A 25124-nucleotide genomic window follows, 5' to 3' on the forward strand; every position below is an offset into this window, starting at 1 on the left:
CCTCACATGTACCCATCTGACCTCACATGTACCGGTCTGACCTCACATCTACCTGTCTGACCTCACATGTACCGGTCTGACCTCACATCTACCTGTCTGACCTCACATGTACCCGTCTGACCTCACATGTACCCGTCTGACCTCACATGTACCCGTCTGACCTCACATCTACCCGTCTGACCTCACATCTACCCGTCTGACCTCACATGTACCGGTCTGACCTCACATCTACCTGTCTGACCTCACATGTACCCGTCTGACCTCACATCTACCCGTCTGACCTTCTTTCTAACCTTTTATTGTGAAGTGACCTTGAGTCTCTTGAAAGTTTTAAACCAAATGTTTTATTACATCATGATGAACATCATAAGTGACTCGTGCTCCACTGAACTTCAAGTCTTCAGTCGACTCAACAAGTGATGAAAGAGTTTCTTCAACAACATTCAGATCAACACGTTTGTTTCAGGAGCAGATTTCTTCCATCATCACTGTCAGCACTTTAATGATGATTGACAGCAGCAACACAAGTGTGTTGGAGGAACACACTCACACACTCAGGTCACACACACACACTGAGGAACCAGAACCAGGAACCTCTGTGAGTCCAAATCCCAGGTACAAAGGTTCAGTGGAGGTGAAGAAGGATCGGAGGTGTTTCTGTCCATCAGAGGAGACACTGAAGAAGGTTAAATATCCAGGTTCACTAAAGTTCATCATCATTCCTACTCTGTGAGAAACTTCTTGACTCTTGATGACAGTTTCTTTCTTATCGTGACAGAATTTATATCCATCATCATCAGAGCAGCTCAGACTCCAGGAATAACGGTTCTGTCCAAACTCAGACTCGTCTTCTTTCCCTCCGTCTCTTCTGAGAGTCAGTGCAATAGAAGCTCCTCCTCTCCACTCCAGCTCCCAGTAACATGGTCCAGTCACAGCTTCTCTGCTCATCACCTGAAGACACCGGTGGAATCTGTCAGGATGGTCCAGATAATCCTGATCCTGCGTCACAAGTTCCACCGTCCTGTTGTCGTTGGACAGTAGGAGGCGCCGGTGTGCTGTGTCCGGGTCCAGTGAGAGTGGACGGAAGTCTGAGAGAAGAAGACACGAGAGGTGATGATGGTGGAAGAACTTTCTCTTCAAGACAATCATGGACTCAGTGTCCCAGCAAGCCAGGGAGGGCTGCTCTGTTTGTTGACATCTAGTGGAGATCATCATCAAAGTGAAGTCAACAGTCTTCTGAGACTGGGACCACCTCCAGAGAAGAACCAGGAGGAACATCCCAGAATCATCTTGTCACATTTGATTGACACCAGTGTGTCCATATCAAGTCAGCAGCTAAACTAGCATGTAGCTAACATGATGTTTCTTCATGTTCTTGAAACATCTCTGTGTTCATCTCCACCATCATCCTGGACTTGATGAAGCTCCATCAGCAGATTCAAGTGTAACAACATCTCAACATCATAACTGCTCCACTAGAAGCTGACAGAGTCAAGGAGTTCTCATCCATCAATCAAATCAAACTTACACTTCTTCCATCCAGATGTTAACCTCTGTGGTCCACAGTGATCCAGCCTGGAGGAGGAAACATTGAGAAGATCAGATTCATTTGACTTCAGATGCTGCTAAGTGGACGTTCTTTCATGACTGTGTTGACCACAACAAAGATGGATCTATAAACACTCGCTCAGTCTCCACTGTCTCCTTGTTCTTCCACTGGTGTCCAGCAGGAGAACATGGAGAAGCTCTGAGAGTTGGATTCATGTGCTCAGTTCAGATGAAGAGTCTGAGCAGCGTCACACACTCACATCTCTCTGCTTCTGATCACATGTTCAGTCTGAAGATCTTTGGAGCTCAGTCAGTGAGTTCTGCTGCTCCGTCCATACCTGAGAGTCTCCAGCCTCCAGTCTGGACTCTCCAGTCCAGCAGACAGCAGCTCCAGTCCTGGTCCTCCTGGATGATTGAAGCTCAGGTCCAGCTCTCTCAGATGGGACGGGTTAGATGTCAGAGCTGAGGCCAGAGAAGAACAACCTCCCTCTGAGATCTGACACCATGACAGACTGTAATGAAGGAGAAACAGTTTCTTTAAATCAGAAGAACTGAAGACATGATGTTCTGACCTGAGAGTCTCCAGGTGACAGTGTGGACTCTTCAGTCCAGCAGACAGCAGCTCCACTCCTGGATCCTTCAGGTCGTTTCTACTCAGGTCCAGTTGAGTCAGACTAGAGGACGGAGAGCTGAGGACTGAGGACAGAAGTGAACAACTTCTCTCTGACAGTTCACACCAGTTCAGCCTGTGAAAGAGACGGAAACGTCAACAAGAGACTTTTTATCTATTTTGACTTGAAAGCCTTGATTGGAGGAAACACTGAACTCTTGACGTTCATAAGATCATCACATGATTGTGTGAACATTTGAAGACTTTGATTTCAATCAGGATCAACTTGATCAACACATGAAATAATGAAGTTTTCATCAGTTCAACAATTGATGTATAAATGATCACATGACTCACTGTTGTGAGAGGATTGATGTGTGTTTGTGTTTAATGTCAGGGTTAGTGTTAGTGTTGTGTAACTCCACTCACACTGGTGTTGTGTAACTCCACTCACACTTGTGTTGTGTAACTCGACTCACACTGGTGTTGTGTAACTCCACTCACACTGGTGTTGTGTAACTCGACTCAAACTGGTGTTGTGTAACTCCACTCACACTGGTGTTGTGTAACTCCACTCACACTGGTGTTGTGTAACTCCACTCACACTGGTGTTGTGTAACTCCACTCACACTGGTGTTGTGTAACTCCACTCACACTGGTGTTGTGTAACTCCACTCACACTGGTGTTGTGTAACTCCACTCACACTGGTGTTGTGTAACTCCACTCACACTGGTGTTGTGTAACTTCACTCACACTGGTGTTGTGTAACTCGACTCACACTGGTGTTGTGTAACTCGACTCACACTGGTGTTGTGTAACTCGACTCACACTAGTGTTGTGTAACTCGACTCACACTGGTGTTGTGTAACTCCACTCACACTGGTGTTGTGTAACTCCACTCACACTAGTGTTGTGTAACTCCACTCACACTGGTGTTGTGTAACTCCACTCACACTGGTGTTGTGTAACTCCACTCACACTGGTGTTGTGTAACTCCACTCACACTGGTGTTGTGTAACTTCACTCACACTGGTGTTGTGTAACTCGACTCACACTGGTGTTGTGTAACTGCACTCACACTGGTGTTATGTAACTCCACTCACACTAGTGTTGTGTAACTCGACTCACACTGGTGTTGTGTAACTCCAATTACACTGGTGTTCTGTAACTCCACTCACACTGGTGTTGTGTAACTCGACTCACACTAGTGTTGTGTAACTCCACTCACACTGGTGTTGTGTAACTCGACTCACACTAGTGTTGTGTAACTCCACTCACACTGGTGTTGTGTAACTCCACTCACCCTGGTGTTGTGTAACTCCACTCACACTGGTGTTGTGTAACTCCACTCACACTGGTGTTGTGTAACTCGACTTTGACTCGTTGTGTGACTCATGTTATTTGACTTGTGTTGTGTGAGTCGCGTTGTGTGAATTTTGTTGTGTGACTCTTGTTGTGTTATGTGACTTGTGTTGGGTGAGTAGTGTTGTGTGACTCGTGTTGTGGGACTTATGTTGCGTGACTTGTGTTGTGAGAGTACTGTTGTGTGACTCGTGTTGTGTAACTCGACTCACACTAGTGTTGTGTAACTCCACTCACACTGGTGTTGTGTAACTCCACTCACACTGGTATTGTGTAACTCCACTCACACTGGTGTTGTGTAACTCCACTCACACTAGTGTTGTGTAACTCCACTCACACTGGTGTTGTGTAACTCCACTCACACTGGTGTTGTGTAACTCGACTCACACTAGTGTTGTGTAACTCGACTCACACTGGTGTTGTGTAACTCGACTCACACTGGTGTTGTGTAACTCGACTCACACTAGTGTTGTGTAACTCCACTCACACTGGTGTTGTGTAACTCCACTCACACTGGTATTGTGTAACTCCACTCACACTGGTGTTGTGTAACTCCACTCACACTGGTGTTGTGTAACTCCACTCACACTGGTGTTGTGTAACTCCACTCACACTGGTGTTGTGTAACTCGACTTTGACTCGTTGTGTGACTCATGTTATATGACTTGTGTTGTGTGAGTCGCGTTGTGTGAATTTTGTTGTGTGACTCTTGTTGTGTTATGTGACTTGTGTTGGGTGAGTAGTGTTGTGTGACTCGTGTTGTGGGACTTATGTTGTGTGACTTGTGTTGTGAGAGTACTGTTGTGTGACTCGTGTTGTGTAACTCGACTCACACTAGTGTTGTGTAACTCGACTCACACTGGTGTTGTGTAAATCCACTCACACTGGTATTGTGTAACTCCACTCACACTGGTGTTGTGTAACTCCACTCACACTGGTGTTGTGTAACTCGACTCACACTAGTGTTGTGTAACTCGACTCACACTGGTGTTGTGTAACTCCACTCACACTGGTGTTATGTAACTCCACTCACACTGGTGTTGTGTAACTCCACTCACACTGGTGTTGTGTAACTCCACTCACACTGGTGTTGTGTAACTTCACTCACACTGGTGTTGTGTAACTCGACTCACACTGGTGTTGTGTAACTCCACTCACACTGGTGTTGTGTAACTCCACTCACACTAGTGTTGTGTAACTCGACTCACACTGGTGTTGTGTAACTCCACTTACACTAGTGTTGTGTAACTCCACTCACACTGGTGTTGTGTAACTCGACTCACACTGGTGTTGTGTAACTCCACTCACACTAGTGTTGTGTAACTCCACTCACACTGGTGTTGTGTAACTCCACTCACACTGGTGTTGTGTAACTCCACTCACACTGGTGTTGTGTAACTCGACTCACACTAGTGTTGTGTAACTTGACTCACACTGGTGTTGTGTAACTCCACTCACACTGGTGTTGTGTAACTCGACTCACACTAGTGTTGTGTAACTCCACTCACACTGGTGTTGTGTAACTCCACTCACACTGGTATTGTGTAACTCCACTCACACTGGTGTTGTGTAACTCCACTCACACTGGTGTTGTGTAACTCCACTCACACTGGTGTTGTGTAACTCGACTTTGACTCGTTGTGTGACTCATGTTATTTGACTTGTGTTGTGTGAGTCGCGTTGTGTGAATTTTGTTGTGTGACTCTTGTTGTGTTATGTGACTTGTGTTGGGTGAGTAGTGTTGTGTGACTCGTGTTGTGGGACTTATGTTGTGTGACTTGTGTTGTGAGAGTACTGTTGTGTGACTCGTGTTGTGTGACTCGTGTAGTGTGACTTGGGTTGTTTGACTTGTGTTGTGTACTTGTGTGACTTGTGTTAGTTGTGTAACTCCACTCACACTGGTGTTGTGTAACTCGACTTTGACTCGTTGTGTGACTCATGTTATTTGACTTGTGTTGTGTGAGTCGCGTTGTGTGACTTTTGTTGTGTGACTCTTGTCGTGTTGTGTGACTTGTGTGACTTGTGTTGTGTGACTCGTGTCATGTGAGTTGTGTTGTTTGACTTGTGTTGTGTGACTCTTGTTGGGTGAGTTTTGTGGTGTGACTTTTGTTGTGTGACTTTTGTTGCGTGACTTCTGTGGTGTGACTTTTGTTGCGTGACTTTTGTTGTGCGACTTTTGTTGTGTAACTTTTGTGGTGTGACTTTTGTGGTGTGACTTTTGATGTGTGACTTTTGTTGTGTGCCTTTTGTGGTGTGACTTTTGATGTGTGACTTTTGTTGTGTGCCTTTTTTCCGTGACTTTTGTTGTGTGCCTTTTTTGTGTGACTTTTGTCGTGTGACTTTTGTCGTGTGACTCGTGTCGTGTGACTTGTGTTGTGTGACTTAAGTTGTGTGACTTGTGTTGTGTGACTTGAAATATTATACATGACCTGAAATATTCTTCACCTTCCTGTTGTGTTCATGAAATATCAACTTCTAGAACCAAGTTCATGAGTCGAGGAAAAGTCATTCAAATCCTTCTCAGAGTGAAAAAGGTTTCATGAAGAAACATGAATCCATTCACTGTTTACATCCATGTGTGTGTTTGTGTTTGTTTGAAATGATGTTCTGACCTGAGAGTCTCCAGGTGACAGTGTGGACTCTTCAGTCCAGCAGACAGCAGCTCCACTCCTGGATCCTGCAGGTTGTTGTGACTCAGGTCCAGTTGAGTCAGACTAGAGGACGGAGAGCTGAGGACTGAGGACAGAAGTGAACAACTTCTCTCTGACAGTCCACAGTCTCTCAGCCTGTGAAAGAGACGAGTGTCGTCAACAAGAGGATTGATTTGTGTTTATATGAGAAACAAACACAAGATAACATAAGGAAAAATAAAAAGAGTCACAAAACAAACAACAATGACAAATGAAAATAAAAGGTTGTTACATGTATATTGATCATAATAACACATCATTGATTCTTTTTCTATTCACTTACTTATCTCAGTGTTTTTGTGTGTTTTCTCTCAATTGTTGTGTCGAATTCTTTTCCAGAGTAAAAATATCTTCAATTTAATCAAGACACTGATTCAATCGTGAAGATTCACTTCAGTCAATTTATTCTATTTGTTTTTTAACCTTCAATTCAATATGAACAGGTTTACAAAGTTATTATTCATAACAGTGTCAGGTGTGAGTGTGAAGGTGTTGCAGGTAATACAAGCTCAAACAATGTGTGTGTGTTTGACAATCAAGGAGTCGACTACTTCCACTATACATGGACTACTATCAACCTTCAGCTAATGCCAACATGACTGACCAAATGACTGATGTAGTTCAACATATGGAGGACAGTGAGCTGAGACTATGGTATCCCATCCAAGGACGACAGCCCCTCCATCAGCCCCACACAACAGCTCAGGAGCCCATGATGGTTCAAGTCACTTCCCAACGGACATTTCTAGATTCTCTCATGTTAGACACGAAACACAAAGAGAACTCAAGGCTCCTCTTGTTTTCCGTGGGGATGTTCAGACAAAGTTGAGTTGGAAGAATGGCTCGAGTTGATGGAAGATTATTTCAAGAAACGTGATGTTCGACTGGAGAGTCGGGTCGAAGAAATTCTCACACATTTAAGGGCTCGAGCTAAAGAGTGAAGTTTGGGATAGAAATGGAGAGATAGATGTTGCACGCCGTCCTCACGCTGTGTCTGGTCTCTTGAGGAAACATTTTTCTTCCGAACGATATTCATGGTGCCTTTCGTTCAACTCTCACAGATGAAGACCCGTTTGACTACTGGCTCCGCCTCAATAAAGCTGCTGCAGTCGCCACAGGTTGCTTGTGGGAACAAGGCAAATGTTTGATCACCCAGATCTGGCTCACATTCCGGTCCATCCTTTGGATAAATGGTCAGCCGTGAAGTGCAGGACGAGTTGGATGAATTTCATAGACTAGTTTGAAGACACCAGCCAAACATAGTGAAGAGGTGAACATGGATAGAGTTGAAGTTAACCTACAGCAGCCTGTGAACCACCTGAGAGACAGCAGCCAGTTGATCAAGACTCTTCTACAATGGAGAGGTTGCTGGGGTTGTTGGAAAAGATGCTGCTGCAGAACCAGAGTCAGAACCAAGTTATGGTTCTTTCTCAAAACACAAAATGGATTGTGTTGAGGCAACTGAATATGTATATATAGAATCTGTTTGGACGACAAGCCTTTCAGACTGCAGTACCCCCGTGTCCCCTCTAGTCAATATGAGAAACTGAGGATCTAAATGAGATGGAGGAACAGGGGATTATTCGTGAATCTGTGAGTGAGTTTTCTTCTCCTCTTGTGCTTGTTGTTAAACCTAATGGTGACCTACGCATTTGCAATGACTTCAGATGGTTGATGCCTGAACAGTGAAAGATGCGGACCCCCTGCCCCACCAGACAGACGCCCTTGCTGCGCTTCCTGGTAACACATTTTTCTCCACTATGGACCTCACATCAGGGTTTTATAATGTCAGACTCCACGAAGAGGATAAGAAATTTAAAGTGTTCTCCTTCCCGTTTGGTCTGCACAAATATAATAGAATGCTCCAGGGTCTTACCAACAGCCCCGCAACATGTATACAGATGATGATGTATATATTTGGTGATAAGAACTTTACCAGTCTTTTGTGTTATCTGGACGACCTGCTGGTTTTTGCTCCATCGGAGGAGGTTGCAATTGAGCGGTTGGAGATGTATATGTTTGTTTAATTGTTTAGCGTTTAACTTATTGTGTGGTGTTTCTAGAGCGAGAGCAATGAGTGTGTGAGCGATCCATCCTCAAACAGTATTTTGATTTATGTGCAGAATCCTACAAATAAAAGACGAGTGATCCACGCGCAGCTTCATTGGTGGAATCAGAAGTGTGATGAAAGGTTATCCTCACATCACCATGAACATTACCCTGCATTGAAATCTAGCAACAGAACAAGTGATGACATCACAAGAGTCTCTCAAATGTGTTTGAATGGATCTGAGATCAGTAAATATGTGTCAACATACTGAACAGCACGACCCAGCAGAAGAACAAATCAAGTTCAAGTGTGAGAACCTGCTGAAGACTGAGGTCACTTAGAATCATCTGCTTCATTGAAGAACTCACTGGAGACTCAACTTTGACTCTCTGGAGTCTCACCTCTGACTTTCACATGTTCTGAAGCTGAAGACATGATGTTCTGACCTGAGAGTCTCCAGGTGACAGTGTGGACTCTTCAGTCCAGCAGACAGCAGCTCCACTCCTGGATCCTGCAGGTCAAAGTTCTCACTCAGGTCCAGTTGAGTCAGACTAGAGGACGGAGAGCTGAGGACTGAGGACAGAAGTGAACAACTTCTCTCTGACAGTCGACACCTGCTCAGCCTGTGAAAGAGACGAGTGTCGTCAACAAGAGGATTGATTTGTGTTTATATGAGAAACAAACACAAGATAACATAAGGAAAAATAAAAAGAGACACAAAACAAACAACAATGACAAATGAAAATAAAAGGTTGTTACATGTATATTGATCATAATAACACTGTCATGAGTCTAAATGTTCCTCCTTGTGTTTCTGGTTTTATTGTGAAATCCGCTCCCTTCTGTGTCTGTGCTAGTCTTACTTCCTCCTGTCTGAGTAGTGATTGGTCCTTGTCTTGTTAGTCCCGCCCCCAGCTGCTGCTGATTGCTGCCCTGTGTTCTTAAGCCTCCACTCTCTGTCACGTCATTGTCTTGTCGTCACCGTTTTCCAGTACCTGTATCCTGGGTTTCTCAGTTCCATCGTGATAAACACATCATTGATTCTTTTTCTATTCTCTTACTTATCTCAGTGTTTTTGTGTGTTTTCTCTCAATTGTTGTGTCTAATTCTTTTCCAGAGTAAAGATAGGGTTCAGTTTTAGGACCACTGTTATTTACCCTGTACATGAACAGCCTTGGACAAAATGTCCAGAAATGACCGAAATTTATTGTTTTGCATCCTCACTTAATAAGGCTTTTGAGTTCATGCAACGTGCTTTTGATCAAGTGCAGGCTCAGCTTTGTCAACTGAAGCTTGTTCTCCATGCTGATAAGACCAAACTTATGGTATTTTCAAATTACAAAAAGATTGAGATAAATCACAATATTTTAACTTCCCAAGGTCCTGCAATTGAGGAGTATTTTCACAAATACTTGGGTTTTATGATTGATGACCACATCTCTTTAAAATTCACATACAAAACCTGGTAAATAAACAGAAACTAAGGTTAGGCTCGACGACGACGAGTCGAAGCTACCTTCCTGACCGTTCTTGATTCTGGAGATGTGTTGTACATGAATTCATCAGCTCACTGTCTAAAGATGTTGGACACTGTGTAACATGGAGCCTTGAGGTTCATGACAAACTGAAGACCCTTAACCCATCACTGCACACTATACTCAAGAGTTCACTGGCCTTCGCTCTCTTCGCGACGACTTAGTCATTGGCATGTTTGTATCTACAAGGAGATTATAGGTTATGAATGTTCCTCCAGCTCGTACTGAACTGGGTAAAACAGCTTTTAAGATTTCTGCGCCGTCATCGTGGAAGAAGCTGAAGAAGCAGCACAAGTTTGAGACTCAAGTGACTTTTAACAAATTCAATGCTGTTGTCAGGAATTTGACGTCGAACTCTATCAGCAAGTGTGAATGTTTTTAGTCAGTAATCTTTTATCTTTTTCTGATATTGTACCAATGGACTTAATACTGTATGAAATAGTTTTTATGTGTAACTGTTTTGCTGTCCATCCTGTCCAGGTCTCTCTTGTAAAAGAGATTTTAATGTCAATGAGACTAACCTGGATGAATAAAGGATAAATAAATAAAATAATAATACAGAGTTATTCATTCACTGTTTGTGTGTTTGTGTCCACGTCACATGTTCAAGTGTTTGCTCATGAAATTCAAATGAAAAGTTGATGTTATTTCAAAAAGTGACTTTAGAAAATGATGGATTTACAAAACAAGGTGAAAGAAAAACCATGAAGAGAGAAAGAAGGAGTGAGTTGGTGACACAGAGAAGAGATGAAATGAAAGATATGAGCAGGATGTGAGACGACACTGATGAATATTGTGATGAAGAAGAACATGTTTGACTTTTCATACAGTTGCTGATGTGTTCATCACACATGCTCACATCACCATGAACATTACCCTGCATTGAAATCTAGCAACAGAACAAGTGATGACATCACAAGAGTCTCTCAAATGTGTTTGAATGGATCTGAGATCAGTAAATATGTGTCAACATACTGAACAGCACGACCCAGCAGAAGAACAAATCAAGTTCAAGTGTGAGAACCTGCTGAAGACTGAGGTCACTTAGAATCAGCTGCTTCATTGAAGAACTCACTGGAGACTCAACTTTGACTCTCTGGAGTCTCACCTCTGACTTTCACATGTTCTGAAGCTGAAGACATGATGTTCTGACCTGAGAGTCTCCAGGTGACAGTGTGGACTCTTCAGTCCAGCAGACAGCAGCTCCACTCCTGGATCCTTCAGGTCGTTGTGACTCAGGTCCAGTTGAGTCAGACTAGAGGACGGAGAGCTGAGGACTGAGGACAGAAGTGAACAACTTCTCTCTGACAGTCGACAGTTTCTCAGCCTGTGAAAGAGACGAGTGTCGTCAACAAGAGGATTGATTTGTGTTTGTATGAGAAACAAACACAAGATAACATAAGGAAAAATAAAAAGAGTCACAAAACAAACAACAATGACAAATGAAAATAAAAGGTTGTTACATGTATATTGATCATAATAACACATTCATTATTTTTCTATTCACTTACTTATCTCAGTGTTTTTGTGTGTTTTCTCTCAATTGTTGTGTCGAATTCTTTTCCAGAGTAAAAATATCTTCAATTTAATCAAGACACTGATTCAATCGTGAAGATTCATTTCAGTCAATTTATTCTATTTGTTTTTTTAACCTTCAATTCAATATGAACAGGTTTACAAAGTTATTATTCATAACAGTGTCAGGTGTGAGTGTGAAGGTGTTGCAGGTAATACAAGCTCAAACAATGTGTGTGTGTTTGTCACTCACACTCCTGCACTCTCTCAACATTGTTGTCTTCATTTGAATGTTTACAGTTAGAAAATTCAAGGTGAATTCTCTCCATCTTTGGATCCAGTGGATCTATGTTGTGACACAGATGGAGTTTCAATCATCCTCCGTCACATTCACCTTCATTTCTTCTCCCATGTTTGCTTCACATGCACTGAATTACTTTCAACTTTTGAAACATTTGTCAAGTTTGGAGACTATTTTTGAAGGAGGTTGTTTCTGAATGTTATTTTCTGTTCTATTAACACTGGTTAAACTTTTCATTTTCTTCATTTATGTTCAGTTTTCACGCTGGATTTTGGGGACAATCCTAAAATAAACCCTGTCTGTGCCTGAGGGAGAAACATACAGTTGTTCATTCCCTGTTTGTGTGTTTGTGTCCACGACACATGTTCAAGTGTTTGCTCATGAAATTCAAATATAAGTTGATGTTGTTTCAAAAAGTGACTTTAGAAAATGATGGATTTACAAAACAACGTGAAAGAAAAACGATGAAGAGAGAAAGAAAGTTGGAGTTTCTCAGCCTGAATAAAATGAAGAAGGAAATCAAACATTCATGGTTCATATCAGAGATGTTTCAATGATCCACTTACAGAACTTCATTTGAAGCTTGAACCACCGGCAGAAGCCTCTCAAGAACCTCCTCTGAGGTAGAGTATTTCTTCAGGTCAAACACTTTCAGATGTTCCTCTGAGGACAGTAAGATGAAGGCCAGGCTGGACCATTGAGCAGGAGACAGTTGATCTGTGAGGAGACGTCCTGATCTCAGCTGATGTTGGACCTCCTCCACCAGAGAAGTGTCCTTCACTTCATTCAGACAGTGGAACAGGTTGATGATTCTCTCTGGAGACACATTCTCACTGATCTTCTTCTTGATGAGCTTTGCTGTGTCCTGATTGGTCCAAGAGCTTCTTCCTGTTTGTTTCAATAAACCTGTCAGGAGACTCTGGCTGGTCTGCAGAGAAAGACCCAGAAGGAAGCGCAGGAACAAGTCCAGATGTCCATTTGGACTTTCTACAGCTTCATTGATGGTTCTCTGGTAGAACCTATCGATTGGAAGTTTGTTGCTAAACATTCTTGACAGTTTGGATGGTTGTTGTGAATCAAGCAAGTTGACTCCAGACTTGATGAAGTTCTGGTGAACATGAAGAGCAGCCAGAAACTCCTGAAGACTCAGGTGGATGAAGCAGAACATCTGGTCCTGGTAGAGTCCTCTCTCCTCTCTGAAGATCTGAGTGAAGACTCCTGAGTAAAGTGAAGCAGCTGTGATGTTGATGTCACACTCTGTCAGGTCTGATTCATAGAAGACCAAGTTTCCTTTCTTCAGATGCTCAAAAGCCAGTTTTCCCAGAGACTCCATCATCTCCCTGCTCTCAGGATCCCAAACTGTGTCCGTCCCAGCTGCTCCATGGTACTTCATCTTCTTGACTTTGGACAGAACCACCAGGAAGTGGATGAACATCTCAGTCAGGGTGTTGGGCAGCTGTCCTGTGTCTCCGCTCTTCAACATGTCTTCCAGAACTGTGGCAATGATCCAGCAGAAGATCGGGATGTGACACATGATGTGGAGGCTTCGTGAGGTCTTGATGTGAGAGATGATGGTGCTGGTCTGCTCCTCATCACTGGACCTCTTCCTGAAGTACTCCTCCTTCTGGAGGTCAGTGAACCCTCTGACCTCTGTCACCATGTCCACACACTCAGGAGGGATCTGATTGGCTGCTGCAGGTCGTGTGGTGATCCAGAGACGAGCTGAGGGAAGAAGATTCCCTCTGATGAGGTTTGTCAGGAGGACGTCTACTGAGGTGGACTCTGTAGCTGCTGTCAGGACCTGACTGTTGAGGAAGTCCAGAGGGAGTCGACACTCGTCCAGACCATCAAAGATGAACAGGACCTGGAGTCCTTCAAAACTGATGAGATCTGTGGTTTCAGGAAAGAAAAGATGAACAAGTTCCATCAAACTGAACTTCTTCTCTTTCAGCAGGTTCAGCTCTCTGAAGGTGAAAGGAAACATGAGGTGGAAGTTCTGGTGGGCTTTGTCTTCCGCCCAGTCCAGAGTGACCTTCCGTGTCAGGAGGGTCTTCCCAATGCCAGCCACACCCTTCGTCAGCAGGCTTCTGATTGGTGTGTCTCTCTCAGGTGAGGCTTTAAAGAGGTCTTCTGTTCTGATGGTAGTTTCTGGTCTGGTCTGGTTCCTGGTGGCTGCTTCGATCTGTCGGACCTCGTGCTCCTGGTTGACCTGGTCTGTGCCCCCCTCAGTGATGTAGAGCTCCGTGTAGATCTGATTCAGAGGAGCAGAGTTTCCTGCTTTAGCGACCCCCTCAGACACACTGTGGAACTTCTTCTTCAGGCTCCTCTTCAGTCGTCTTTGACGCTTTCCAGCACGACTTCCTGAAGAAGAGAAGTCACATGAAGCTCAAGATTCTAGAAGATCAATCTTCTCATCAGCTGCAGGAACTTCCATCACAAATTTACTTCAAGACGTCATATTAAGCAGGTTGAAATCCTCTTACTTCCCCACAGGCGACCAGCAAGCTCCTCCTGCTTCATGCTCCTCAGGAGGTTCAGGATGATCTTCAGGAAAGCTTCTCTGCTGCTCCTCATCTGCTCCTCTTCACACTTCGACTCCTCCTCTTCCTCATCATCCAGGTGTTTCTGCTCACCTGGTCTGAGAAACTTCTTCACTCTCTTCAGTTCCTCCTTCACCAGGGTCATGACCTTCTCCTCCAGCAGCTGAAACACACACAGACACATGTGACTAGAGGCAGGTCTGAACTTTCTTCACGAGCAGGACGTGATATTACGTCTCTTATTGACGTCATAGAAGGAAAAATTCAATTTAAATCTCATCTTCTCTCCAGAACCAAACAAGAGTCTCAGCTACACCAGACCTTCTGGTTCATGTAGGAACAGCTCAAGTGAGAAGCTGACAGATGCAGGTGTCCAGTACTCAGAGCTTCATGAAGCAGCAGAAGCAGCTGCTGTAGTTCGCAGGTGAAGCTGAAGAACGTACCTGAATCGTGGACTCCACATCTGTCTGATGCTGCTGGACACACTGGAGAACATCTGAGACCTGCTGATCCTCTCTGTGAAGAACATCAGGTAGTCGATAAGTTCTACTTCTACAATGTCACCAATGATCTGAGCAAGACTTCATGGCTTCAGTTTGTTGCTTCTTCTCTTGGATGTTGACTTTCTTTCACGACTGTCTGCAGCACTTTTGACTAACAGTTCATGAGCAGTTGGTATCAGTGGAGAAAAGAGAGAAGAAAACCTCACCTGTCTCCTGAAGACTCTTGTCCACCTTTGAAATAAATAGGATGTTCCATTGATGCTTCACTCTTCAGAGACTCACAGTTGAGTTCAGACTCTTCTTGTTTCTCCTGGTAGATCCTGAAAGAGACACAACTCTGATCAACACTTCTGTCGTTCACCATCTGACCAGAAGATGTCATGTTGCTCCTGTTGTCTCTCACCTCTGATGCTTCTGTTCACCTCTGAATTCAATCAATCTTCCTTTAGATCTGTCACTCTTCAGAGACTCACAGCTGGGAGCAGGTCCAGGTCCAGGTCCAGGTCCAGGTCCAGGTCCAGCAGATGTACGTAGCTTCGATCTGAACACACAAGTTTCAGTGAGAAGAAGATTCCAGTATTTGTAGGTGTGACAGAGACGTGATCTTCTCACCTCTGAGCTCTGGTCTGACTGTCATGGTCTTCACCCAGAGGAGGTTCAGAGGCAGGATCTTCCTCCTCTGTGTCCACACCTGCACACAAACACAACAGCATCATCACTCGTCATCATTGTGTTGTTGATACTATAATAAAACCTCATCAGTACAAACAACATGTTGTTGCTCAACCACACATTCATGTGTTCACTCTCTGATACTGACTGATGTAACAACTTGTTCAGTAACAAGCCTGAGAGGATCATTGAATCTTATTATCTCCTCACTGGCTTGTCGGATCACAATATGACTCATGTTGCAAGGAAGTTGACAAAAAACAGGTTTATTTACCAGCAAGAGATAATTAAACATTCCTATGGAATAAGGAAAAGGGACATGAATGCATTTAAGGAAGAAATAAGCCAAACTGATTGGAGTGATGTTCTACTCACAGATGATATAAAGGCCTCTTGTGAATCATTGTTAGGTGCCATAAATAGAATTAAAGAAAAATACACCAAAACTTTCAGAAATGGACACCCCAAGGTCAACCTGCCTTGGTTCAATGACAACTTGTGAAAACAGCACTAAATCAATTAATGATGGACGAGTTTTCACTTCGTAACAAATTAGTGAATGAACCAAAGAAGGCAAAGGCCAACTTTTTTTATGGACATTATCAAAGAAGGAAAGGGAATAGACTGATGTGGAGGAACATTAATGAATTCACAAAGAGAGAGCCGGATCAGGTAACTGGACATGAATTGAAAATACATGGACATTTAACCAGTGATTGTAATGAAATTACCTCTGCATTTAATAATTATTTTATTGAGTCAGTGCAGAATCTATCACATACATTTGGTGCAAGAATTAAAGACATAGCAGCACCAAATTATACCAAACCTGCTTTTAAGATAATTGAAGTACTATGCTAAGCTGTGCAGTGTCCCTGTTAAATAAAGGAAAAAATCTAATGTATTCACATTGATTCATTTATTCACCTCACTCTTGATTCATGTATTCACTTCACTATTGTATCATTTATTCACCTCACTCTTGATTCATGTATTCACCTCACTCTTGATTGTTTAATTCACCTCACTCTTTATTCATGTATTCACCTCACTCTTGATTCATTTATTCACCTCACTCTTGATTCATTTATTCACTGCACTATTGTATCATGTATTCACATTACTCTCGATTCATTTATTTACCTCACTCCTGATTATTTTATTCACCTCACTCCTGATTATTGTATTCACCTCACTCTCGATTCATTTATTCACCTCACTCTCTTTTCATGTATTCACCTCTCTCGTGATTAGTTTATTCACCTCACTCTCGTATCATGTATTCACCTCACTCTTGATTCATGTATTCACCCCACTCTTGATTTATGTTTTCACCTCACTCTTGATTCATGTTTTCACCTCACTCTTGATTTATTTATTCACCTCACTCTCGTATCATGTATTCACCTCACTCTTGATTAATTTATTTACTGCAGTCTTGATCCATGTATTCACCTCGTTCTTGATTAATTCATTCACCTCAGTCTTGATCCATGTATTCACGTCAGTCTTGATTCATGTGTTCACCTCACTCTTGATCCATGTATTCAATTCACTCTCGATTAATTTATTCAACTCAGTCTTGATTAATTTATTCACTTAACTCTTGATTAATTTATTCACCTCATTCTTGATTAATTTATTCACCCCAGTCTTGATTCATGTATTCACCTCACTCTTCATTTATGTATTCACCTCACTCTTGATTCATGTATTCGCCTAACTCTTGATTTATGTATTCACCTCACTTTCGATTCATTTTTTCACCTTAGTCTTGATCCATGTATTCACCTAACTCTTGATTCATGTATTCACCTCAGTCTTGAATAATTTATTGACCTCACATACTCACTCTTGGTTAATCTATTCACCTAACTCTCTATTAATTTATTCACCTCACAAACTCACTCTTGACTCATGCATTCACACTCTGGCTGGGGAACATGGCAGCATGAAAAAAGTCACTGACCTGTGAGCAGCTCTCTGCTCTGAAGACTTGTGTCCATGTTTGTAGGTGAAACTTCCAGGTGAGCTGAGCTGCTTGTGATCCAGACTCAGGGAAACACTGATCAACCGTCAGTGAGGAGGTGTGTCCTGTCAGAGACATCAGTGCAACATAGTGTGTTGTTGACTCACACTTTTATAACATAGTTCAACAACACAAGATGTGCCACGAGGATAAAGACGTTTGACAAGTTCAGTCACAATCTTGATCTAGAAGAAGGAATGCAGTCTTGTTCACCTGTCGCTGCCACACCTGTCGCAAACACAGCTTTATCTCTTTCACTTGTTTATTATCCAGTTTCATCTAGTTTTGTACTTTTCATCCAAACAAGTCTTGGTTCTGATCCGGGTGGTAGTATATCACCATTATACGTTGACTGAGTTGGTAGTCGGCCATCTTGTTCGTGTTTATGGCGGTGGTTGGATGTTAATCCCGTAGTTGTAACGGCTCAGGAATAAGTGCTACCCAGGCCCCTTTACAAGTTTGGCGAGCCAAGCTTAGAGGTCAATCACCGTATCGATCCACGAGCCTGTCGAACTGGGAGGTGGAGGCCCGGTCCAGGGGGCAGAAATATCCACCATTGCGTACACCCGGGCACAGTCAGACCTCTGGTCTCTGGAGGAGTTCCTGGCCTGAGGGTTCTCGCACAATGACCTACACTTGGAAGGTCCGATCATAACCTGGTCCACCTTCAGTCCCAGTATACTCCTCTGGTGCAGAGACAGACTGTGACCACTAGGAAAATCAGAAAGTGGACGCCAGCTGTGGAGGACGCCATCAGAGACTGCTTTGACACCACAGACTGGGATGTGCTGCTGAAGTCTCAAGAGGACATCAAGGGTCAGAAACACTATATAACGGATTATATATTTAGATTTCTGCTCAGACGTTGTCGCCCCTGCTAAGACTGTCCGCTGTTACCCTAATAATAAATTAATTTAACGCCATTGGTAACAAAGGAGGTCAAGGATGTCCTTAACAGAGAGAAGGCGGCTTTCAGGAGCAGGGACAGAGGGGCCATGAGGTCAGCAAAGCAGGAGGTGAAGCGATGCTGGGGAAAGTACCAACGCTGTAGAAGACTTCCTGTATAGTTCCAGTCCCGAAAAAGATCCGGCCGAGCGAGCTGAATGATTACAGACTGGTGGCGCTGATGAAGACACTGGAGCGGCTGGTCCTCAAACATCTCAGGCCACATGTCCAGCACGCACAAGCCCCCCGGTGTAGAAGATGCCATCCTTCACCTCCTGCATCGGACCTACTCCCACATGGATAAAGGAAGTGGCTCAGTGAGGATCCTGATCCTGGACTTTTCTAGTGCCTTTAACACCACCCAGTCCACTCTGCTGCAGGACAAACTGACAAAGATGCATGTGGACCCTGGTCTGGTCACCTGGATCTCGGACTATCTCACTGATCCACCACAGTATGTCAGGCTGGAGGACATCACTTCTGACACTGTGGTGTGCAGTACAGGAGCACCTCAGGGGACAGTACTGGCCCCTCTCCTCTTCACCATCTACACTTCAGACTTCTGCTACAACTCAGAGCTGAGTCTCGTCCAGAAGTATGCTGACGACACTGACATTGTTGGATGCATCAGGGACAACAGCAAGGACGAGTACAGAAGTCTGATACATGACTTTGTGGACTGGAGTGAGAGGAACCGCTTGCAGCTGAAGACCTCAAAGACCAAGGAGCTGGACTTTGGGAGGTCCAGGACAAAGCCATGTCCAGTGACAGTAAACTGACACAGACCATGTGTATAAGAAAGTTCAGAGTAGACTGTACTTTCTGAGGAGGCTCCGTTCATTTAAAATCTGCAGGAAACTGCTCTGCATGTTCTACCAGCCTGTGGTAGCCAGTGTTTTGTTCTGAGGTGTGTTGGGTTGGGAACAGAAGTGTCAACAGGTTGGACAGGTTGATCAGGAGGGCTGGCTCTGTGGTTAAAGCTAGACTCACTAGTAAACTCCTGTGCATCATGTTCTATTTGTAGTTTTACGACTAATTCTACTTCTACTTTTACTACTCATTCTACTACGCCTTTTACTATTTATACTACTTATACATTTACTACAAATTCTACTTCTACTTTTGCTACTAATTATACTACTGCTTTTACTACTTATACTTACCCTACTTTAAATACATAATAAATAAATAATATTATATAATAATAAAAAATTAAATAAAGAGATGTTTGGAAATGTCTGTCAATGGTACAAGAACAAAAATTCACAAAGGGGTCCAAAATCACATTAATAGGACGACAAAGAAAAAATTAAGCATACCAAAAGTTCAAAATTAAATAAATAATACCTGACCTACATTATAACTACAGTTAGACGTTTCTCTAAAACTTCCATACACCATACCACCTCTGAGTTCAAGCCCAAACAAAACAATCTATTTCCTTTTTTTTTTCATTTTTCTCAATTTTATTTTTTATTTTTGTTAAAAAATATTTTCTTTTCACAATCAAATTCTTTTTCTTCTCCCCTTTGTGTGATTTTTTTCTTCTCTGTCAACTCTTTCATCCCTTTCATTGCATACTTTCAGTCGTGATGCAAATATTTGTATTCTTTTTTTATCTGGTTTTAGACACACCCCTGTCATTGGCCCGGATGTAGAGAATTGACCAACATGATGTTCTGAACTCCATTCCACGAACCATATGGTCTTTACCAAATGTTTGGTTAATGGTAGGAAAGGGGGTGATAAGGGTGAAACACATCAATCTGTGTATCAGTGACTCTATTGCCAGGAACCCTATGGACACCCTGGGACCATCTTAGATGAGTTGGATGACATTCAAGGTCGTACAACAACCTTGGCCTTGATAAACATCGACGGTTTCCCCACATTGACCAAAGGGGGATTTGTATGTAAGTAAGTTAGTAAGTAATATTTGTGTAGCGCTTTTCCTTCATGTTTGATGTTGCTTCCACTAAAACACCAAAGTAAATTATGATAATTATAATATTATCCATGTAATTTTAATAGTTTCCTTTGGACTAAGACTCAAAGGTGGTGCTCCATTATTCCAGGTATATTCTTAAGATATTACATTGTAATTTCATTCTGCAGCTTCACTTTGATCAAACGTTGTTTCACAAAAATCTTCATTTTTTGTTGACCTGATCATCATCATTTTCTTTGTTATATTATAAAAAAAATAAAATAATCATTATTCATTTCTTTTCTGAATAGTGTAAAATAGCAGATTAAAATATTCATTATAAAATGATCTATGTTTTCTTAATTAATACTGATTATTAATTTGGTGAATAAAAACATATGAATAACTTTAATAAGTAACTACAGTGTGTTCATTTATGATCAATATTGATGGTTAATGTAACTGATGTGAACATCTCAACATGGTCACTGAGGGCCGCCACATGGTCGAACCAGCTGAATCGGGCGTACGCCACCTTGCGGGAATTCTGAACGTTGCACTGCTCTTTTCAGTGTTGATACATATGGACTTTGAAAGGTGAAGAGTTTTACGGATCGAAGAAATGGGAGTTCTTCGACGAGAGCGAATCAGAATTCTCGCTGCCGAGTTTTGTTTGAACTGCAGGTGAGACAGATCCTTCTTGTTCAGACACCAACATAAACTCGAGTAATAAATAATAGACTCTTATAACCTGAGTTTTCTGGGATGTTATTGAACGTTGACATCATTCCTGCAGATCATCATCATCTGGAACAGTGAGAAAGCTCTGCCCAGTCGGAGCAAGTGGCCGCTCATGCTGGTTCCTCTCACGGTGACGGACGGCAGACGGAAGGTAAGAATCTCGTCCTCTCTGTGACAGGTGTGTCGCTCATGTCCCGTCCTGACTTGTTTGTGTCGCAGGCCTCCAGTTGGTTTCTACCTCACGTTGCCATAGAAACGGAAGCTGTGCTGAGCCTGGACGAGGACACGGTTCTGCTGACCAGTGAGGTTTGTGGACACGATGGCGAGAAGGAGGAGCTTCAGGATTGACTCTTGTCGTTCAGGTCAACTTCGCCTTCCTGGTGTGGAGGAGCTTCCCCGAGAGGATCGTGGGTTACCCGCCCAGGAGCCACTTCTGGGACCCCCTTCTACCACAGGTGACCACCTGAAGAACTTCTTCCATCTGAGGCCGACGTGGAGCTGTTGTTCGTCCAGAAAAGTCTCAATAGTCTCCGTTACAGACGCTCGGCATGTGCTGCTGTCAGCTCGACCTCCATCAGAGCCACAGAGTTCAAAAAAGGCTGAAAGTAAAGTCGCTCCAGCTCAACGTGTGGTTCTCTCTTCACCATGTCGAGGGTGAACATCTCCTGAATCCAGGGTTCCATCATCTGAGCTCTAGTCCATCATCACGTCATACTCTGACATGAAAGAAGCTCATCACGGCAGGAATAAGATCCACGACTGACACATCAAGCGTTTTATAAACTGTTCAAACACTTAAACATCATCATTAAGAGAAAAATCTCAAGAATAAACCATGATTTCACAGATAATTCAACAGAAGAACATAAATAAAATAAAAAATGAATAAAAATAATGACACAAACTGTTTACTAACATTAAAAAGTCAATCAAACACATCAGTTGCACAATGAGAAAAATATATTAAAAGAAAGTGGATTTTGATCAAAAACAACATAATTAATACAAAAAAGTTTTTTCAAAAGAAAATATTTAGTTCAAGAAAAAATGCATTTAAAGATTTTTACTTTATTTGAACCGTTTTCTTCTATTGAATCATCTTTTTTTTAGTTTAAGCCTTAATATCGTAAAAAATTAATTCTTTAATCCTAAAGTTTCTATAATAAAAAATATATCTTTTTAAGTTCAAAAGGTTGGAAGTAGTTTTGTATCGATTGCTTTTATGGTTTACTGAATAATAAAGAAACAAATGTTCAGACGTTAAAGGTTGAACTTCTGATGTGACACGACAAGAAGTCTGTGAGTCTGAAGCGACCTCTAGTGTTCGCTCTGAGAACAGCAGTTTCATAGGACTGTGGCAACATGTTTCAAACTCTGGATATGTTCGCAGGTACTACCACTACCTGTTCACTCATTACCTGCCCCAGTCCCTGAGAACTCTGGTGGACCGCTCGTCCAACTGCGAGGACATCCTCATGAACTTCCTGGTCTCTGCTGCGACGCACCTGCCGCCAATCAAAGTGGTCCAGAGGAAGCAGTCCCAGGAGCTCCCGGGTCCACAGGTGGGCGCTCCTCTTCCTGAGATCCTGCCGATGCTCTTCGTCTCACCACCTTCTCTTGACTCAGTGTGTGAGTGTGTGTGTGTGTGTGTGTGTGTGTGTGTGTGTGTGTGTGTGTGTGTGTGTGTGTGTGTGTGTGTGTGTGTGTGTGTGTGTGTGTGTGCTTGAGTGTCTGCTGTGTCGGGATGGTTGCAGAGCAAAGGAGGTGATTTCACAAAAGGTCAGATAAATAAATAGATTCTAAAATGCAACTCTAGTGTATTGAAGTCCTTCATGTTTGATTTTGCTTCCACTAAAACACCAAAGTCCTCGTTTTACGACTTTTGAATGCAGACCCTCCCCCATCTATCTTCTGCTATCTAAAGGCCGGCCATTAGCCACACATGGCCGGAGAACCAGAATGACCTCAGAGAACCACAAGATGTCTTTCAGAAGATTAAATGTCATCTTCTTGTTCAATAACATATTTTCATACATCATACATCTCAATATTGTGTTTTCATAAGAAGTAATGTTTGACATCATACTGATCCTTAGAAAGAGCTGGAAAGTTAGGATAAGTTAGCATTATGTGTGAGCCTCAGATCTTTCAATAACGTCAAATAAAAGAAGTTTTAAAGTCAAGACCCAAGAGCACCCCAACGTCAGCGCTTCCAGCCGCCACGCCGTCTGCACCGTGGTCCCTGCCAAGTCACTCCAAAACGCAACTGGATCCAGGGCCTCGGCTTCTTGAGCCTGCTGCTGCTCATCTTCCTCCTCCTTCTCACCTTAACCTCCTCGTCATCATCACTCCTTCCTCTCTCCTCTCGACGACGTAAGAAACTGTAACATTGTCACTCATGCATTGGTTGATGTGTTTGGATTTTTCAAATTGATCCGAGGTCGCAAGATTAGCTTAAGATAAGTTGTAAAGCTTTCCCAGAAGTTGACCATTATCAAAGCCTTCAAGTCCGTTACGTTCTGAGTAATTATTATTGTTCCTTCCATGATATCAAAGTAAGCATCATCGTTCCATTCCATTGTTCTTAACTGTTCTTCCTCTTCTCTTTGTTTCTGTCAATAAATCCTATAAAAAGTACGTCAGTTGCCTTAAAAACTTTTCATATTTTTGTATAATCAATTTAGAAGCCTCTTACTCAGTAAAGAACATTAATCACGACAACAAGTAGTGACTTCAGTAAATGAGATTGATTTAAACTAGTGTTTCATAATTATTATTAAGGTCACTTAATTAATTATTATCACGTAAATGTAATCGTTTCTTTTGGACTAAGACTCAAAGGTGGTGCTCCATTATTCCAGGTATATTCTTAAAATATTACATTGTAATATTTGTAATAACCAGAGTGCTGGTCGTTCTGTTAAAATCTAACCCTATATTTACTACACTTCAATACTATCAATACTATCAATACTACACAGTTCTCGCTTAAGTTATTTCTAGAATTAACCTGACAGTTTTCCAGTAAAAAACATACCACTCACAGAGCAACATTGAGACTAAATGAAGATTCTGGGAAGTCAAAGTCAAAGACTTTAGAGATACAGGTCTACCATCAGGGGAGAGCAGTCGAATATCAACGAGCGAGACGTCTCCCTGAAGGTCAGAGGTCACAGACAGCAAGGGTAGGACATCTTCACTACACAAACGCTTATGACCACCTGTTCAATGTTTCAGAAGCTTTTTCTTACATTTTTTAAAACTTTTACAACAAACTATTGAAGAGTAAATTATGTAACCTGTTTTTTTTTTAGTTGCAATTAAACTTCCGACCTCTAGATGGCAGCAGTCGTTACATCCTCCACAGCTAGAGGAAGAATGATGACTGAGGACGAGATGATACAGTGAGTCCAGCAGCTTTTAAAGCTGATGTTTGTACATATTTTGGTTTGAAAAAAAATGAAAGCAGTTACGACTTCGTCAAGAGTCATGTGGTCTGTAAATACTACAACACCAGAGTCAAGTACTGGACAATACTACACATACTGTATATACTTGTTAATACACTATCACAACACCAGAGTCAGGTGCTGGACAATACTACACATATATACTTGCTACTACACTATCACAACACCAGAATCAATTACTGGACAATACTAGAAATATATACTTGTTACTACACTATCACAACACCAGAGTCAAGTACTGGACAATACTACACATATATACTTGTAACTACACTATCATAAAACCAGAGTGAAGTACTGGACAATACTACACATATATACTTGTTACTACACTATCACAACACCAGAGTCAAATACTCAACAATACTACACGTATATACTTGTTACTACACTATCACAACACCAGAGTCAAATACTGGACAATACGACACATATATACTTGTTACTACACTATCACAACACTAGAGTCAGGTGCTGGACAATACTACATATATATATTTGTTACTACACTATCATAAAACCAAAGTCAAGTACTCAACAATACTACACATATGTACTTGTTACTACACTATCACAACACCAGGGTAAAGTACTGGACAATACTAGAAATATATACTTGTTACTACACTATCACAACACCAGAGGGAAGTACTGGACAATACTACACATATATACTTGTAACTAC

At 42.3% G+C, this 25124-nt stretch overlaps 1 protein-coding gene across 1 annotated transcript; it reads right to left on the bottom strand.

Annotated features, from left to right (window-relative positions):
- Positions 1 to 451: 451 nt before the first annotated feature.
- LOC148064520 (NACHT, LRR and PYD domains-containing protein 3-like) lies at positions 452 to 17397 on the bottom strand. Its single transcript, XM_087808538.1, has 14 exons — positions 17297 to 17397; positions 15268 to 15346; positions 15059 to 15196; positions 14862 to 14975; positions 14596 to 14668; positions 14096 to 14315; positions 12179 to 13973; positions 10950 to 11123; positions 8708 to 8884; positions 6134 to 6307; positions 2121 to 2294; positions 1887 to 2060; positions 1529 to 1575; positions 452 to 1088 (listed from the first exon to the last, which is right to left on the bottom strand). The coding sequence occupies exons 1-14, from the start codon at positions 17331 to 17333 to the stop codon at positions 547 to 549; spliced, it is 3918 nt and encodes a 1305-aa protein (XP_087664664.1). The 5' UTR covers positions 17334 to 17397; the 3' UTR covers positions 452 to 546.
- Positions 17398 to 25124: the final 7727 nt, after the last annotated feature.

This window comes from Callionymus lyra, chromosome 15 (genome assembly GCF_982586985.1).
Source record: "Callionymus lyra chromosome 15, fCalLyr1.hap1.1, whole genome shotgun sequence".
NCBI lineage: Eukaryota > Metazoa > Chordata > Actinopteri > Syngnathiformes > Callionymidae > Callionymus > Callionymus lyra.

Bases quoted from the DNA above. Each gene is read 5' to 3' on its own strand.
- LOC148064520 (XM_087808538.1), bottom strand. From the start codon at position 17,333: ATGGACACAAGTCTTCAGAGCAGAGAGCTGCTCACAG. The intron at 15,347-17,296 runs GTCAGTGACTTT...GTTTGTGTGCAG, and splicing joins GAGCAGAGAGCTGCTCACAG to GTGTGGACACAGAGGAGGAA. The intron at 15,197-15,267 runs GTGAGAAGATCA...TTGTGTGTTCAG, and splicing joins AGTCAGACCAGAGCTCAGAG to ATCGAAGCTACGTACATCTG.